The sequence below is a fragment of the Condylura cristata genome, unplaced genomic scaffold (genome assembly GCF_000260355.1).
Source record: "Condylura cristata isolate star-nosed mole 26May11 unplaced genomic scaffold, ConCri1.0 scaffold00011, whole genome shotgun sequence".
In the NCBI taxonomy this organism is placed as follows: domain Eukaryota; kingdom Metazoa; phylum Chordata; class Mammalia; order Eulipotyphla; family Talpidae; genus Condylura; species Condylura cristata.
The window spans coordinates 11,550,286-11,569,845 of NW_004567112.1; the positions used below are offsets into that span (position 1 = coordinate 11,550,286).

The 19,560-nt window shown below is 34.0% G+C and overlaps 1 protein-coding gene across 1 annotated transcript; it reads right to left on the reverse strand.

Annotated features, from left to right (window-relative positions):
• Positions 1-6: 6 nt before the first annotated feature.
• Positions 7-19,196, reverse strand: PDCD4 (programmed cell death 4 (neoplastic transformation inhibitor); the record flags this gene model as incomplete). The annotated part of the gene is made up of 11 exons (XM_004680443.2): positions 19,177-19,196; positions 16,612-16,718; positions 12,796-13,098; positions 10,372-10,466; positions 8,939-9,052; positions 6,750-6,971; positions 5,273-5,370; positions 4,295-4,409; positions 1,361-1,468; positions 1,010-1,120; positions 7-141 (listed from the first exon to the last, which is right to left on the reverse strand). Coding segments are annotated over exons 2-11 (1,344 nt in total), but the record flags the coding sequence as incomplete, so codon positions are not given.
• Between the last annotated feature and the right edge of the window lie 364 nt (positions 19,197-19,560).

Sequence of the window (19,560 nt, forward strand, 5' to 3'; positions counted from 1 at the left end):
CCTTGAAGGACAAAGATCTCTAAGTTGTTTGGAAATTATTCCAGCTTGAAAACATTCCTCTACAAACCGCTCAAGCACAGAGTAAGAATGTGGAACATCCAGGTTAATGTCCGGAATTTCATTGTAAATTCTCTCATAACCCTAAAATAATTGAATTAGATTAGGAATTATTGCCCACATAAAACACATAATACCAACCCATTGCTTTTATCAAGTTATAGCAGAGGCCAAAGGTTCATAATAATTAGAAGTCATGATAATTAGAAGTATAAGTAGCAGAGTGTTTTCTTTAAATCTGTTCTCCAGAAAGAGTTCAGGCACACATATTGGATATATTTCTTCCCATCTATTCCTCTAGATACTTAAAATAACTTTTTTAACTTTACCAATGCAAACAAATTAAAATAGAAGTTAAAGCATATAATTTGTTAAAAGTTCATGTTTCTCTCTAGCTATAAAATATAACTTTCCTATCTTAGAGACAGAATCCGTGAGGAAGAACATACAACCACATACTTTAAAACACAAGTAAAAGGTGGGGTCCTCTTGGTGGTGCAACAGATTCAAGCTCAAGCACTATGAAGCTGCAGAGTGGCTACGACAGCCACTACAGCGCAAGTTTGATCCCTGGCCACAGCCTGGCAGGCCTCTCCTGACCCGCCCCTGCTCTCCTCAGCGCACTTCGCCAATCTGCCTGTTCTGCTCCCCATTCTGTCTCTGGTGAACTCTATCACTGCACTTCTGGCCTGTAACCCAGTTCTGTAAGCATGAATAAGTAAATCTTTAAAAAATATATACAGGTAAAATGTAGCTGAAATGTTACTTTCTAAGAAGTAGCTACAAGAGATTCAAACATTACCATAAAAAAGAAAAGCTACACACATACCACTACTAATAGTACTCGTATTATAAAATACCTAAATACAACTATTATTTACAACTCATAATCTTTATTCAATCAAACATTTAAAGACAGAAGCCAAAAAGTGTTCAAAATAGTATTACTTACTCTCTTCATTTGGTCTAGAGTAATGGCAGAAGACTTCCAAAGGGAGTTTAATAAATGCAAAATCATCTTAAATGTACTTTCTCCAGTTGACTCTAAAACCATTACAATGGCCTAAAAATTGAATGAATGAATTTGGGGTCATTAATTCATACAAAAAACTGCTCCTAAAATGTTTGAAATCTCTTTTACCTAATATGCAACTATAATCTTTATAAAAATTTGAAAGAAGTTTATCCCATAACATTAAATTTTTTAAAAGGAAAAAGATGTATATTATTAAAGAATTATTAGGTCACTGTGTGCAAAAAAGAACACTCAGTAATTCTCTCTGGAATATCAAAGTAATCTTACTTCATATACAAGCTCATGGTGAAAATGAGGTACTTCCAGTTCCTTAAGGCAATGTTCAGCTTCAGCTATGTCTCCAGAGAGTAAATACTCTTTCAGCAGCATATCAATCTATTTGATTTAGAAATTGAGATGTGTTAGAATTCCTTATTTTTAAAAAAGTACTTAAGTACATGATGAAATTGCAGGTCACAAACATCTGTCTTCTTAGATGCCGTATGTCTACCACGGCGTATCACTATCATAATACAATCTTTTCATAATCAAAAAGTACATACTTAAATAGTAAATGGTCAGTGGCTTGGTGTGTCTTAATATTATCACCGAGATCTATAAGTAGACTTCAGGCCTGAGTTGTAATCATGTTCTTCAAAGTGCATTGTAAAATAATGGATCTTAAATACCACTAGAGGGCACTAACTGAAAGTCTCAAAATGAATTTTTAATATGGCACAAATTGCGTGGGAAACCAAAAAAGTTGAGTAATGACAATGGGGCTTTACTAGACAGGGCAAAGAGTACCATATAATTTCTCTTTTCTCTATATGCACCTGCATTTGAAACCCACTATCTAAAACATTCATGAATAATTTCAGCTTCCAATTACAGCAAGACACAAATCCCTTTTTGTTCCAATTTGTATAATAACACCTATGGCTTCAAATAAAAAGTGAAAAAAAAATTGTTCAGCACAAAAATTTCATCTAGATATGTTCTTCCTATACACCACTTGTTAGAAACACTTTTTAGGGCCCTCCCTGGTGGCACAGTGGGTTGAAGCGCAGCACTAAGAAGCTAAAGCCACTTCAGCATGAGTTAGATCCCCGCCTGCCCCGGAGGTGACCACATGGCACAGCAGACCTCTCCTGACCCGCCCACTGCTCCCCTCAGCAGTGTACTTCCCGTCAATCTGCCTGTTCTGCTCCCCACTCTGTCTCTGGTGAATCCTCTCACCACCCCTGCACCTCTGGCCTGTACCCCGGTTCTGTATGAAATAAATGAATCTTAAAAAAAAAAGTCTTAAAAAAAAAAAAACACTTTTTACCTAGTAGACTCTCAATGAATGCTGACTGGACAAAATAATCTTAAGTATCTTCTACTTCCAATTTCTATAAAGTTTTTTCATAAAACATAAGTGAAATATGATAGATTACATCATGGTGAGTAATTCATCATTAAATAATGTAAATGTATGGCATTTGAATGATGTTTTTTCACTTTATAAATATATTAAGTTATATCCCTCAGTTTTTAACTTTGTTATGTAACTTAAACATTTAAATAGTATAGTGAAATAAGCCAAGAGGAAAAATAAAAATACTGAATGGTTTCACGTACAGGAGGAATTTAGGGGATCAAATAAGAGATCAGGGAAAAAATTATAATAAATTAAAAAAAAATTAGCAGACAACCATAAATCAGAGACACTCTGCAAGGAAGGAGGAAGAGGGATCAAAATAGGAGAGAAGAAGAACATGAGGTACTCTGGTGATGGTTCACGGGTGAATTGGTGGTGGGATTTTACAGGGAATAGAAGAAATAGGAGAAAGCATATATACATACATTGAGCAAAAATGAACGATGATGTAAAATACATATATAAATAATTTTTAAAGTAAGTGTTTTCCATTAGGTAACATGCATTTCTGAGAGTGATAAATTATAAATACAAGTACATATTTCTAACCATGATCTATGTCTGTGCAAATGAGTAGCCAAATAATGTCAATCTCAAACTCATTTATTACAATATTTATCTTGACCATTTTTTGGTTGCGATAACTCACATACCATAAAACATTTGGCAGTTTCTCAAAATAATTTTAGGGAGTATTACCATTTTAACAATATTGTCTCTAATCCATAAACATGAAGCATCTTCCTATTTATTTAGGGTTTTCATTTTTCAATGTCTTCATTGTTTCCAATGTATAAGACTTAAACTTCTATGTTAAATATGTCTCTAAGTATTTTACTATTATAAATGCAACTGTTAATTTCTATTTCAGGTCATTCTTGACTGATGTATAGAAACAGAATTAAAGTTAGTATATTGACCTTGTATCTTGCAACTGTTATTAGCTAACAGTTATTAGCTATTATTAGCTAATAGTTTGGTTTTTGTTTTGGGGATTCAGAATTTCTGTATACAGATCACATAATATGGAATACAGCTTATTGCCTACTTCTTTTCCAACCTAAAGCCCTTTTATTTCTTTTTCTTCCCTAACTACCCTGGCATCTTGACTATTTTTATTCCCCAATGTTTATAACAACATCCTAACTTTTACAAAAACAGGTCTGTAATCAGGACATTACAAACACTATCTTAACAGGTATAAAACCAAAAATCATGCAAGCTCTCTACATTTTAAACTCCTTAACATTTGAACTAGGTATACATATTATCAAAATATTAAGTGCCAAAACTATAGTCACATAAAAAGATTATACTCAAAATTCAACAGCACAACATGATCCATAAATCTTCAAATTTGCTACAATATATGCAAAATGGGAAGAGTAAGCACATTTTTTCTTCTTACTATACAGTTATCACTTTACTAAGGAAAAAAATCTACTAACCCAATCTATTTGTGTTCACAATTCATAATTTGTAACCTCAGTTTAAAATTGCTCACCTAAAAATGGGTATTTACTGAAAAACTACAAAACTACAAAATAGTATTATTTTAATGGCATTTAAAAAGTTTAAAATACCTTCCTTTGCAGTTCATACCTTCTTGTGTATGATAACAATTACATATTTACAGCAAAGGGGTATAAAGCCAAATATAAAATATACATAGGTAATGCAATTTTCCACCCCTAGTTATGACTGAACTTTATTTCTGACCACAAAAATACCAGTTAAAACTAAAGAACAGTTCATTTCTCTTGGAAAATATACAGATAATGATAATATTCAATAATTACCTCTTTAACAAGGTGATTAACTGACTGCTGTCCACCTCCAGAACCCCACACACTATCCTTGCGCTTTCTTCCTTTTGACATGCTCAGGAGCACAGTTGCCTTGTCTAGAGCAGCTCTAAAAAAAAATTGAGATTAATTTTGACAGGTATGCTTAAGATTGACCAAATTATGGATAAAATTAGGAGAAAAATGTACTAAAAGTGGTCATGTATCATAAAAGTAACCTAAAATTTAAGTCTCTTTAAAAACTATTTTGTAAAATTTAAAAACTGGGAGCAAAAAAATTGCTTTTCATTTTACTTTAACTAGGAAACTATGAAAAATCACATAGCATAACTCCCAAATATCACATTTCCTTATAATTAACTATACCAAAGAATGAAAAACATTATTTCCTAGCCACAATTTCTACAACAAATATAAAATCATAAATGCAGTTTTTTGTTAATGTTGTCAATCCTACCAGAGTATTCAATCACTAGAGAATTGTAAAACCTGAAAGGACCTCAAAAAACATCCAAGTTGTCCTTTCATATTATAAGTGAGGAGGCTGAGGGTACCTTGGTGAAGATCATGGTGTGGTGACAAGCATGTGATTCTATGAATCACATACAGTGTTGTAAACCAATATTACCTTGGTATAAACCTTGGTTTAAAAATTTTAAATACATAAAGACCTATTTGGTTAAAAAAAATTTAATACATAAAGACACTACTTGGGAAACTAGAAAAAAATAAACACAGAATCAAAAAATAAATACGGAAATAGCGTCCCAAAGAGAAGTTTAGCTAAAAGTCAAAACAACTGCATTATACTCTTCCTGATAAATCACGCCAATAATCTCTCAATGTTAACAGTAGCAAATAAACACAAATGACCAGTGGATATCTACAGCATCTCAATGAATCTATCACTTCAACAGAATGCTGTTAATTTTTCCCACCGTGAATTCTTAGTAGGAAAATTAATTTACTTACCTAGCCTGTATACAATCTACAGTTCCTTTGTAACTATCAATATAGGTATTACATAAAATTCCATCTCCAACAGCTCTAGCAATAAACTGGCCCACCAACTATAATAAGAAAAAAAAAACTATATAAAATAATCTAAAACAAACTTTTACAGGACACAATTTCTACATAAATGATGAAGAATGATTGAAGTACACAGTTAATAATGAAAACATGCTGGAACATTTTTTAGAAACATCTATTCAGCACCTATTCCAACATTTTAACTTTCAAATTAAGTGCTATCAGTGGGAGGAGGCCACATCTGTTTTGCTCAGTACTTGAATACTGTCTGAAACATAATACATGATCAAAAATACTAAATCAATGACTTAAGTAAAGAGAAACCTCTTGTCTAGAAAAAAAAAAGTCAGTTTTTCTCAAAAAATTATTATAGGAACTTATTTGAAAGCAAGTGCATAGCACTATTTCTTATAAAAACTGGAAACAACCTTAGTTTCTAATAACGAAGATGTGGTTAAATGGTACATACATAAAACTCCACTACATGGATAGATGTCTACCATTTTATGGTATAGGAAAAAACAAGTTCACAAAGGATCACATAATATTCCATTTTTCGTTAAAACAGAAGTAGAATGGAAGATGTCACACCAAAATGTTTACAGTTAATTCATTCTTTTATTCCTTTCTGGTTCTTACTTTTTAAAAATTTCTGTAATGAATATGACCTTGCAGAGTCATTTTTCTAAGTACATGTCCTGGGATTCAAAAAACAGTCCATGTCTGAATCCCAGCTCAATATCAACCTGACTGTCTATCACAGATAAATATAATACAAAGAGCGTTTCAGAATTAACCTACCTATTCACTATCCCTAAGTTAATATTAAATAAAGCACTCCTACCTTAATTAAAAATTTTAAACACAATGCTCAAGTGAAGAGCAATGAGTTCACATTTTCAATGTCAAACTAGAAAGTAATAGTGTCAGCAGATATTAAAGCTAATAAAATTGTAAGGCTCTGAGGACAATCTACATGGAAGCATATTCGTGAATTTTCTAATTATTTTCCCACAAACCACAAAAGGGAATAATCTTATTTATTATTATTTTTATAATAAACATTAGTCAAGCACATTGAGTGCTCAGTTCTAACAACCTAACATTTTTAAAATCGTACTTTATAAAACATCTCCCCTACACATAAAAGAGAATACAAGTGGCAAAAAACTATGACCTAAAAAATCTACAGAATGGAGGTTGGGGGTGGTAGGATATAAGTTATGGTTTGGGGAATACATGAAGAATTAGAGAAAAATACACTAAAATGTTAGAGGGCTATTTTGTGTTGTAGAAAATATGAGCCATTGTTTTCTTCCTCACGTATTAAAATTTCCTGCGAGCATGTGTACTATTTCTATAATTGGAAGAGTAAAGGGAGAGAGAACGAACAAAAATTCTGAAGAATCATACGAACCTGTGGTGCTCTGGGAGTATCCAATGCTAACTCAGGTAGCTCTTTCAACAATTTATCAAATGACTTTTCCACATCATTTGTGCTCATTACTGTCCCACAAAGGTCAGAAAGGAGCTTAGATGTCATTTCTCTATGACTGGCCTTTCCCTCCAATGCCAAGGACACGGCCAGTACTGGTACTCCACTCTTCATTTCACCAAGATTTAAATCTCTCAGCATTTCCTATTTTAAAAAAGCATGTCATTGTCATAATTCAATATACTTTAAAAAAAAAAAATCAAGATTTTGTCCATGTATCTTCACCTCTCTCTCTTTGGAAGCAACTAGAAAAGCATGTTTTTGCTGCATATAAATTTTAATCAACTATGCCAAGTTTTAACTATGAACATCACTAAACTAAGGAATGTGAATTTTACCTAAACTAATTTATTAAACATAATAGTGTTAATTTGGGGTTAGGCATTAACTAATCCTCTTCTTTAATTATTCCTAGGAATGCTTTATGAGTACTTTCGAGTGACTCAGTTAACATTATCATAACTGTTTATACTCAATTTCTCTTCAAACCTTCCTCTTCACAGACAGTTATTTATACTTTAACATAAAGTTTAAAATAAGAACTCAGACCATTTTTTAAGTGGAATCATTATAAATATGGGGATACAGTTAAAATTCCCTATTGAAAATATAACAGCAGCAGCAGCTAATGTTTACTGATCACTTATAATCTATCAGCTATTATATCAATTTATTTTATATTATCTTATCTAATATTTAAAACAACTCTTTCAATGAGGTAGTAACATCATACTCATCATACCCAGAGCACAGAAAAATTGCCAAGGGAATACAGCTGGAATGGCCAAGCTGAAAGTGGAATATATGTGTGATCCTAGGAGCTAAATTCTACCTCTGTTACTTAAGAATATCTGCCTAATGAAAGTTTTCTTAGAATATTTTATTATGTCATATTCTAGTAAGGTGCCAAAACTATTTTCATAGCCACCTAACAGGTGTCCTCTTTCCATGTAATTTCATGTTCCTGGACTGTGCTTAAAACCATTAACTCACTGCCATTAAACGCGATATTTCTGGCAAATCTCTTTAAACCACTTTGTCTCAGAATCATTATTATTCTTTATTTCATACTTCCATAAAACTTTGCTCATACAATACTACTTAATACACTTAATATACAATACCACTGGTATTGTGCTAAGTAGATAAGAGGATTTCAATAGTCTCACCTCACAGGACATAAATTCTTCTTTTGTAACAGACTATTTCACATCATTTTTTTTCCTGTTTTATTATTATTATTTTAATATAATAGTTTATTTTTACATCATTTTGTGCCTTTTTCCATCTCAGTTGTAATCCCCGTGGGCTTCCCATCACCAAATCACCCATGTGCCATCACCATAGTCCAGAGGGCTTCCCCTCCAACCAACCCCATTTTTTATCCCATTCCTCACTCTACCCCCATAATATGTCTCTGGTATATAGTTGCTCATTCTATTTCCCCCTGGTCCTTTATGCTCCTGCTATGGGTGAAACCATCCAGTATTTTTCTTTTCTTTCTGGCTTATTTCACTAACATGATCCCTTCCAGCTCCATCCATGTTGCTGCAAAAGGCATGAGTTTATCTTTTTGATTGCTGAGTAATATTCCATTGTGTATATGTACCACCTCTTTTGAATCCAGTCATCTACTTTTGGGCATTTGGGTTGATTCCATGTCTTTCCTATTGTAAATAAAGCAGCAATAAACATGGGGGTGCAGGTGTCTTTTTGAATCAGTGTTTTTTGTGTCTTTTAGGTAGATACCTAGGAATGGGATTGCTAGGTCATATGGAAGCTCCATGTTTAGCAGCTTGAGGTATTTCTTAAGCAAAGTTTCTAAGAGATTCCAGAAGTCCTTATGTGACTTGAAATTGTTAAAATTGTATTTTATAAGCTATCGATTATAAAAATGTTGTAAGAATATTCTGTTGTGCCATTTTTTAGTGAAACAATTGGCACATAGCCTGCATCAGATGCCAAATAGGTAAAAACAGGCCTGAAATTTTGCTTCATTTCTTTAGAAATTCATTTATGCAAAAGAAAATGCTTACATACATCAATTGTTCCAAGATCATTCTAGATATATGTTTGCTTTTAATAAATCAGACTTGCAACTTTAAACCTACCGCTACTTCATTAGTATCTCCATGCTCAAAATATTCCTGTATGATTGGTGTCAAAGTCTTCTCAAATGCCGTTTCATCCAAAGGCAAAACTACAGTTTCATAAACACAGTTCTCCTGGGAAGGGAAGGAGGAAAAAGAGTAGAACATTCAGATAAATTTAAATTGTTTTATAATTTTACATTCCAACTGGTTCATAATTCCCAATCAAACCAAAATAGAGATGCTACACTTAGATCATTTATACAAAAATATAATCAGTGCCACTGTTCTTTCACAAAATCTGAATAAAGTAAATCAATACAGATTAGAACCATTAGCCACAGCAAATGTATGACTTAATCCCAGCCCCCCATTATCCTCCATTAATTGTATCTCAGTCCCTCAATGACAAAAAGCTTTAAGTTGGCTATCATACCTAGTAATTCATTAAATTTTCCCTTTAAAAAGAAAAATGAAGCAGAAACCAAAGCCTTTATGATTAGTCTTATAATCCAAAGAACCAGGAGAATAGTGGGTTGGGGGAGACCAAAACAGGAAAAGCACAGGAAGAAACAAGATCAGCCATAAGCTATCAATTACTGAATTTGGTAAAGCTGAGAAATGAGTACCAGTGATGTCATCGTACTATTCTACTTTTGTGTAAGTTGGAAATTTCCCATTAAAAAGATAAATATAGGGGGCCTCCCTGATGGCATAGGGGTTAAGTCTCAGCACTGAGACTGTGGCCTGAATTCAACAGAGGACCTCTTCTGTCTTGGCCACTGCTCCCCATCTGTTCTTTTCCCCACTCTATTTCTGGTGAATCCCCTCACACCTCCACACCTCAGTTTACACCCAATTCTTCTAAGTATAAATAAAATAAAATCTTTAAGATAAATATACAAAAATTCATTATAAAATCCATTAAAAATGTGTGTTCTCAGCATCATCTCTTAAAAAAAGATCCAGATGTTCCAAAAATAAAATTTAGCTTACAATTACCATCCTAAAAAGCAATTATTTAAGAGAAATTTTATATCTATACTTTTATGATGTTCAAAAGAATATTCTTTTCAACTACCATTATCATAGCAAGAAACATACATTAATTCAACAATTCATCAAAAAATGATGAACTTGATATCCTGAAATAAGTTTGTAAAGACCTACTTTTTATTTCAGAAACCAAGTGAAAATTATACATGCATTACTATCAGTTAACTTGTTTTCTTATCCAAAATTAACCTAACAATCTAAAAATACTGAATATATGCATTAGACAGATACACACATATATAAACTGGTACCTATGTTAATACATACATACCATCTATATGATTTCACAAGTATAGAATATGTATTTTTACCAATGTGTGAGCAAATTGTCAACATGAGGTTAAAATAGTTTATAAGCATTTTAACTGTGAACTTAAAAAAAAGTAAAACATCGGTACCTGGTCATCATCATAGTTAGGATCTTTCACATCCACTTCCTCCACATCATATACCTGTCCAGGTGTACCCCATACACCTTTGCCTCCTGCACCACCTAAAAAAAAAAGATTAGAATTGATAAAGGAATACAAAGTTCATAGTTCATAAATTTTAAGTTTAATTGAAATCTGAAATATTTCTAGATGTTCACAGACTAGACAATAGTTAAAAAACTGCATTTTAATTTCCATGCTATTTTTTTCCCAGTTGAGTCTCATTTTAAACCTCATTTTATTTAGATCACTGCTTTTTCAATGCTGATTACATTTTATAAGCAGGTCCTAAAGCACTGAGTTGAAATAGCCTATAAAGTTAAAATGTAAAGGCCAGAGTTTAAAATTAAAATAAAACAAGAGATTAAGAAATAGTTGTATCAGAGGCCCAAAGAAGGTGACACTACGATTGAACTCCAAATTTTAGCTGACTTTTCTTAGAATAACAAAAAAAACAGAAATAATGTTGAACCAGTATGATATAGCATAGAAAACTCAAAAAAGGGAGACACTACTTAATAAAGAAACACAGTGGCCACCATCAAATGATTTAAAATCAAATACTCTAGTTAGATATAAAAGTATATAGTAGGCCCTCCCTGGTGGCGCAGCGGGTTAAAGCACTGCACTAAGAAGCTTAAGCCACTTCAGCATGAGTTCAATCCCTGCCTGCCCCGGGGGAGATCCATGTGGTGCAGCAGACCTCTCCTGACCAGCCCGCTGCTCCCTCAGCAGTGTACTTCATTGATCTGCCTGTTCTGCTCCCCACTCTGTCTCTGGTGAATCCTCTCACTCTCCGCATCTCTGGCCTGTACCCCAGTTCTGTATGAATAAATAAATCTTAAAAAAAAAAAAACTTTTAAAAAAAGTATATAGTAAACTATACTTTGCAATTAGCAATGCTACAAATAACTAATTGCTATTTAATCATTAACTTCACTGATAATTTTCTCTACTAGCTACAAACCAACAAACAGAAGCTTAACAATTCTAACTTTCAAAGTTTATGGTATATTATCAATATTTTATCAGAAGTTTTCTTTTATACCTAGAGCATAATCCTTGCTACCAGAGCAGAACCAAATCTGGCAACCTGGTTTAATTTTGATTCAGTCAACAGCTATAGAGACTCAGTAAGAATAACAACTTTCGACAGTTCACAAAAAAGTTTGCAAAAATCCTAGGCTATAAATTAGAGCTCCCACCATTCAGAAGTGGGTGAAATCTCCAAATTGTATCAAAATTCTACTACAAACAGAAGCTGATATACTCACCATTCAACAAATATTTAAACACCAACATTGCTAATCACTTCTCTAGGCAATAGAGAACAGATTAAAATAGATCAATCCACTTCAGTCACCCAGTAACCGAAATAAACAGAGCTAAAGTGAACTCAGAAACAGATCATTAAAATTCTGATCCAGATACAGCCAATCAAATTTATTACTCATCATGTATTCTTTTTTTAACTTTTAAGGGACTTTTTAAAAAAAGATTTATTTATTTATGCATACAAGAATGGGGTGTAGGCCAGAGGTGCAGGGAGTAATAGCACTCACCAGACACAGAGTGGGGAGCAAAACAAGCAGATCCACTGAAATACACTGCTGAGGAGAGCAGCGGGCAGGAGAGGTCTGCTGTGCCTGTGGGTCAGCTCTCTGGCTGGGGATTGAATTCATGCTACAGTGGTGGTAGATAGCTTCATAGTGCTGAGACTTAACCCTCCGCACCACCAGGAAGGCTCATTATCATGTATTCTTACTAATACACGTAGCTAATAGATAAAATTTTCTGATTTTACTTGTTTCAAGCCAAGTGAGACACACAATTTATAACTATGAAAAACACTGGTGTGTATTTTGCTGGAAATAATAGACAGAATTCTGTTCAAGAAAACTAAAGATATTCAAATAAGAAAAAAGGCTCAACTAAAAAGTGGGATGATCCTCAGGTTACTATGTAAAAACATATACAAGCACAAAATCTTACATTATTATTGTTTAAATGTCTCTCACTCCTAAGACACAGAAATTTTAGTATAAGAACCAGATAATACTTATTTCTATCTGTGTCTTTGCTGTTTTCTTTTTAAAAATTTATTTATTTATGCATATGATGGCTGGGTTGTAGGCCAGTGGTCTGGGGCATGAGAGGATTCGCTAGAGACAGAATAGGGAACAAAAGAGGCAGAATAACTGAAACACACTGCTGAAGGGAGCAGAGGGAGAGACAGGAGAGGTCTGCTGTGCCATGTGGGTCAGCTCCCTGGCCGGGGATCAAACTCATGCTTCAGTGGCTGCAAATAGCCTCACAGTGATGTGTTTTAACCCCCTGCACCACCAGGGAGGCCCCTCTATCTGTGTCTTTGGATGTGGTATATATACCAACCTTTCTTGGGTAGTCCCCTTCCTTTCCCGGATCTGGATCGTCTATCCAGCAACCTTCCCTTGGGACTGGTTGGTACAGTTACACCACTTCTAAGGGCTTCACTTCCATTATCACTGACTGAATCCCCTCTGCCAGAGTCCCGGGATGAGTTTTTCCGTAGTCGCCTTTTTGCCTTGGCATTAATTCTAGCTTCGTTAATGGAGGATGCTGAAATCCAATTTCCATTTATTTCATTCTTTATTTCCTCAGTCCCAGCATTTTCTTCATCACCAGAAAAGAGAGAGTCACTTAAATTATCAGGATCTTAAAGAGGAAAATAAAGAAAAAAAAATTCATGCAAGTATTTAAACCATCTACCATTAGACTCACTATGGTCATAGTTCATCATATGAAATTGCCATTTTTGTGCATCCATAACAGAAATTACACTTTGGTAATTTCTATTGGTTCAACCTAATAAATGACAACTAAACAGGACTACTTCTTGAATTTTCATGGAAAGTAAACCAGTAAATTTTAATAACCTTTATGAAAACATATTATCTCACATATTTAAATAACAAAATCTTTGTTATTATAAACACATGTATTTAAGTCATAAAATCTATATTAATACAAACACAACATTCGATTTTGTGACCTAAGAGAGTTAAGCAATTGGAGATATTAAGACAACAAATCTTAAAAGAAGGTAGATAAACTAATATTTACAGAACACCTACTATTATTTATCAGCCACTACAGTGCACACACCTTGTCATTTACCACAAGCCTGAGAGCTATTTTTCATATCATTTATACAAAAATGGAAACTAAGGCTGAAAGTGTTTAAATAATCAATCCAATACCTCATGATTATAGATTTTAAGAATCACTACTAATCCAACAAGCATGAACGGCTTTTGGCAAATAAGTCAACACATAGGATTACTGAACTACTGATGCAGCACTGCTTTTAAGGTAAAGCTTGTGCTCAAAGTTGTGACCTCAAAATCCTAGCTCACCTCTCCAATTTGACTCTGAAAATCATCTGGCTTTTGTAAGACTTGTACATTATCCCCTGAAAGTCAATAATGTATTTGGAATTGCCAGTTGTACCCTCTTTAGATCAGAATGTCTTCCTCGCTGCTCTTTTCAGTTATCAAAATCCTTTAGCGTTAAGTACTATTCCCTCCACTAAAACTTTCCTAACAAGTTAGCCACAGTAACATGCACACCACATACCACTCATTTGCCACATCAAGAAAATTGCTTTATTTCTTACATAGCAGTCGTACTTTTCCAAGTAAGTCATAAATATCAAAAGGATCATATTGTAAGTCTCACTTAAAAGAACTGATTGGTTCCTGGAAACTCTTGACTTTAAGGAAAATAACATATGCTAAAGCAGGTGCCCAATTCACATTATTCCTTCAATGCCAACCTGGGTTGTTTTGTTTTTCAAATCAGTGCTATAACAAAGTGGCATTAAAAGACCTGCTGGGCTCTCCCTGATGGCACAACAGGGCTTTAAGCGCAGCACTGCTGGCAAGCCACAGCCCCTTCAGTGAGAGTTGAATCCTTGGTCCCAAAGGTGATCTACATGGCTTCCACAGACCTCTCCTGTCTCGCCCTCTGTTCCCCTCAGCAATGCCCGACCTGCTCCGCACTCGGTCTCTGATGAATCCTCTCACCACCCCTGCACCTCTGGCCTGTACCCCAATTCTGTAGTCATAAATAAATCTTAAAAAAAAAAAAATAAAAGACCTGCTGTACTGTTCTATGTAACAGAGGATCTTCACACTATCAATACAAATGACCATGGAGATCACAGGAAGACACTTTAGCTCTGCTCTGAAAACTTTACAAGTCAGAAAGCTACTGAGTTAACTATTCCCAAGCCAAAGTTTTGTTCATTACAGCTCATTTTGTTCATTACAACTCAAGTCACAACTGAACTTCTCAAAGTTTTATTAAATATCCCTAAATGTACTTAGGATGTATCCAGTCTTCAGGCATGGGTTTAATATATGTTGAAGTTAAGTTTTTTTAAATAAACTTATAAAAAGATATATTAGAATCTTTACAATTCTTGACAAAAAGAATAAAAATTAAGAAGATTGTAGTGATCAAAAACCAAAAGCATTAGAGTCAAATGACTTCATTAATCTCAGTGTCCTTGGCTTCAGTCTTCAAATCATTCTCTAAATTACAAACAGACTGATTATCTAAAGCAAACCCCTCACTGAAAACTCTTTAATGGTATTCCCACTAGGCCAAATAAAATGTTACTACCTTGCAAATTACAGTCCCTTCATTATCTTGTTGCTACTTAAATTACTAGAACTGCTGAACACTCCCACATTCAGAAGGTTACAGAGCTTAGATCTGATATCACAGGTAGATGATGGAGATTTATTTGGCAGAAGAAAACAATATATTCTAAAAATAAAAGAAAGAATAATGTGGCCCTCCCTGGTGGCGCAGCGGGTTAAAGCACAGCATTGAGAAGCTAAAGCCACTTGCACATGAATTCGATTCCCGCCTGCCCCGGAGGAGACCACATGGCGTGGCAGACCTCTCCTGGCCCGCCCGCTGCTCCCCTCAGCAGTGTACTTCGTCAATCTGCCTGTTCTGTTCCCCACTCTCTCTGGTGAAGCCTCTCGCCGCCCCTGCACCTCTGGCCTGTACCCCAGCTCTGTATGCATAAATAAATAAATCTTTAAAAAAAAAAAAGAAAGAATAATGTGGGAGACTAGAAATTATACAGCAATTCAGTCATAAGCTAACTGGAAAGGGCAAAGAGTTAGTAATTTGGGGATAAATAAGAAAGCTAACAAATAAAGGGTTTTTAAACAGAGTAAAGGATGAAATGATGTCTTCAAAGTTTTTAGACTCGAAAAGGAAGCCAGATTAGCAAAGGTGAGTTTGGTGTATCATCATAATAACTTCTAGTAGTTGTCAATGGCAGAGTATATTGTACCCTTTAGTAATGCTTTTTTGTGATCATTACTGTTACCTACTAGATTAACAGGTTCTTTGCTAGGCATTTTATATATAGGTTTCTAATCCTTACAAAGCTTTTTCATGCTCATTTTACAGATAGAAGATTTTCATAAAGAAGTTACATATCTAAAAAGTATTAAAGCCAGAATTCAACCCCACATTTGAATTTCAGATGACTATAACTATAGAAAATAAAAGCTAGATTACAGCAAAGTACTTGACAGGATAAACAAGGAAGTGAATGAAAAGAGAGAAACAGAAGATTAAAAGGAGAAAGACTAGAAATCAAAAATTAAGATCAAGTTTCAAATAAGGAGGACACGGGGACAGAGAGGGACTTGAAGAGAACATTACTGATCTGTAATATGTTGCTTTCACTATTCTACAACTAAGTTTAACAACCAAATTCACCCAGAAGATAAAGAACTTAAAAGTATAATAAAATGCTTTCAGTCTACCTTGGAGAAATAAAGCATTTACTTTAAAGAAATTTCCCACACTTGAGTTTCTTTACTTCATTCATTGAAGCAATCACTAACTCACATGAAAATGTAATGTTCACTATTCTCCTTGCTGTACTACATTTATCATACATAATGGAAAATAAGAATATATGTAATGTGAAATGGGCAAAAAATAAGGACATGTCATATGAGTTTCTGTAAAAAGAACCATAAACTTGATTTTAAAAATATGATGTATTATCTGAGAGCATGAATAAGATAGATTTTTAGACAAATATATCATATTTTTTAAATATTTGGTACAGCCTAAAATTTGTTCACAATACAGTGAAATTACAGATATTAAGTTAAAATCTGTATTACTTACCTGTGGGATTTACATTCAGTATCTGCTCATTTTCTACATCCATTGTTTCTTAATTTCACTTGCACTGATTAAATTACCAAATGGAATACTTCTGTTAGGATTTATCCCTTTAAAAAAGAAAAAATTATTTTAGCATTTCCAAACTGCATTAAGGCAAATTCAATTACACTTGTTAAAAAAAAAAAAACTGCAAAAAAAAAAATCACAAAATTCTATTTTTAAAATATTTCACTTTGCTTTCAAAGATAGCTTACTATCATTAACATATGATTTCAATCTTCTGGACAAGCTTATCTGTGTCCAAAAAATAGCTTTACTAAAGTATGTATTTGCTATACATGTTCATTTCAATTTCATTTCAAGAATACACACATGCTACAAAAATTTTTAGGAATAACAGACCTTGTGAATAACCTGATATATATAAATACTGACTGGTTCATTACCAATGAACTACGAGAATTTAAAACTACATATAAACACCACAGTTTTGGTTAGTCAAGAATATATGACTGGGTCATTTTTCACACTACATATTTAAAGGCAGATATATTAGTGTATTATCTTTACAAGTTGGAAAACCCATTTTTTTTTAAAGCTTGCCTGTTTCAGAAAGGAATATGTGCAATGATATCATATCTCAATATTTTAGACCTTGATTTCAAAATGGCTTAAAAATTATTAATGCTATAGGATTCTGATGAAATCAGCTACCTTTCATTTATTTAATTAATGGTGTGAATCCAATGTTATCTGAAAGATTATCAACATATGTTTTCATAAGACTGTTACCAAAAAGATGGGACCAAATATGACTTCAGAATACCTTTGTAAATATTTTTAAAATACTAGTTTAGAGTATTTATTTTTTAATTCAAACAGGTTATATATAATTACTGCTAGTCAGTTAAAATCATTTCACTAGTAATGTGTTCCTTTTTAAGATATAAAATATATAAATTAAAATACCTAGTAAATAAACGATGGGAAAGTATTTCTTTTTCATATAGCATAACATTGTTAGATCTCATTTTAGATAGAGATATGATGCTTCTTGGGGCTTACAGGAGAAAAATGACTTTTTAATTCCTCAATATATGCAATTTAATATTTTATAAGTTTTAACATTTTATAAGTTTATGTAGCTATTTTATAAAGCAAAAACACATGCTGAAATTATAAACTTAATATAGCAAATTCCTTAAGGCTGAGATGCTAGCATATGTGAGATCACTCTCTTATTCTATTTGGAATAAACTGACATGTGATTCTACACAGGTATCTTTCAATATCATAATTCCCACCAACTCTGGATTGGGGGGGGGAGTATCTTTAAAGTTTCTACATAAAGATATAGCTATAAAAAACAAAAATAATTTTCAATCCTAAGTATTTAGTGTCTTCCACTCCTGAAAATGCCCTCTGTATTTCATTTCAGTACACAAATTGCACACTGAAGTGACAATATCATATATCTCTCATGGGTTTTTTAGTTATATTACAAAGTTTTTTCTGTTCTTGATGGAAATATAATCTGTGACAGAATACTTTCTGCAGAAGGTAGTTAATAAAGGAAATAAAATATTAGAACTGATATTCATAAACCCTTTGTATTAAAAAAAAAGTGTATATGCATATTTCAGGTACCTCAGAACATCCTGAAGAGGACACACCTCTGTGTGCATAGCAAAACAAAATCAGAGAAAACAGGTAATCTAAGGGGAGACAGCTGCTAGGTGGAAGAATTAGGACTAGAACCCAGACCTTTGAAATCCAGTATTGTTTGCCAAATTCAATTTAAGATTTAAATATATCACAGGAAGGTTTTTGTTCTAGTATTAACAGACTGTTACTAAAAGATTCTTTCAAGGTATTTGTTACATCAAATTTTTAAATATTGCTTTCCAAACACTAAAAATGATTTAAATCTATTATACTGAGGACATTCAGTTAGGGAAAGAAAATTATCAGTTAATGACTATCATCTTTAACCTATCAAGTTTATTTTATTAATAAAAAAGTGCTGTGTCTTTAGATAACGATAACACAATCAAGAACTCAGTCACACTTGCGAACAACACAGACATTTTGCAAGGGCTTAGAAAAGGGTAAAGACCTAGTCCAAGATTTCACTTTCCAAACTAGTGAGTTTTCCCCTCGGCTCTCTTAACAATCCTCAAGATTTCCCCCCAAAACTTAAAAGTAAAAAAAGAAATCTAACTAGCTGCACATCTTTAATACTGAACTACAAATTAACTTTCAGTAAGAAAAATTATACATTTTGTCAGTTAGACAAAATAAGGCTGAAATTAACAGTGTTTTCATTTCTCCGCAATCAGAAGTATTTCATGGCCAAGACATTCCTTAAAAGAGTCACGGTCTCCCTTCCCGAACCCCTCCTCCAATCGATTTCCAGAAAAGATACCGCCTAAACCACGCTGACATTTTTGGGGCCAAGATGAGGCCGTAAGTTAACTAAAAGATGATAAGTATTCGTTCCAGGGTGACAATCGCAGCTAATTAGCAACTTAAAATTAGCTAAAAGCATTCCAACACGATCATTACACAGAAAACTGCCAAGTGTCAGTTATTTGTGCGCTCCCAGCGATTCCTGCTCACGACAACAGAAAACCACTCGCGGCAATTCCAGGCTGCCTGCTGAGATAGTGAGGGAACTGCCTACTCCTGCAGTGAAGGCGGGCTGCGGGCCCAACACCACGATGCTCGGCGCACAGCTGCGTGGTCGCCGGCGAGGCGGACGCGCGCGGCGCCTTCCTAAAGTGTCACACGCGCAAGAACGCCAACATTCCACACCAAGGGAAAACCGGGCGCTAACTTCTCTTTTTCCACACGAAGCCGCATTTTCAATCGCTGTGGCTGGTCCCCTGCCACTCGGCCAGCTCCCCTCGGGGGGCAGGGGCGACGCGAGCTGGCGTCTGCGGCAGTTTT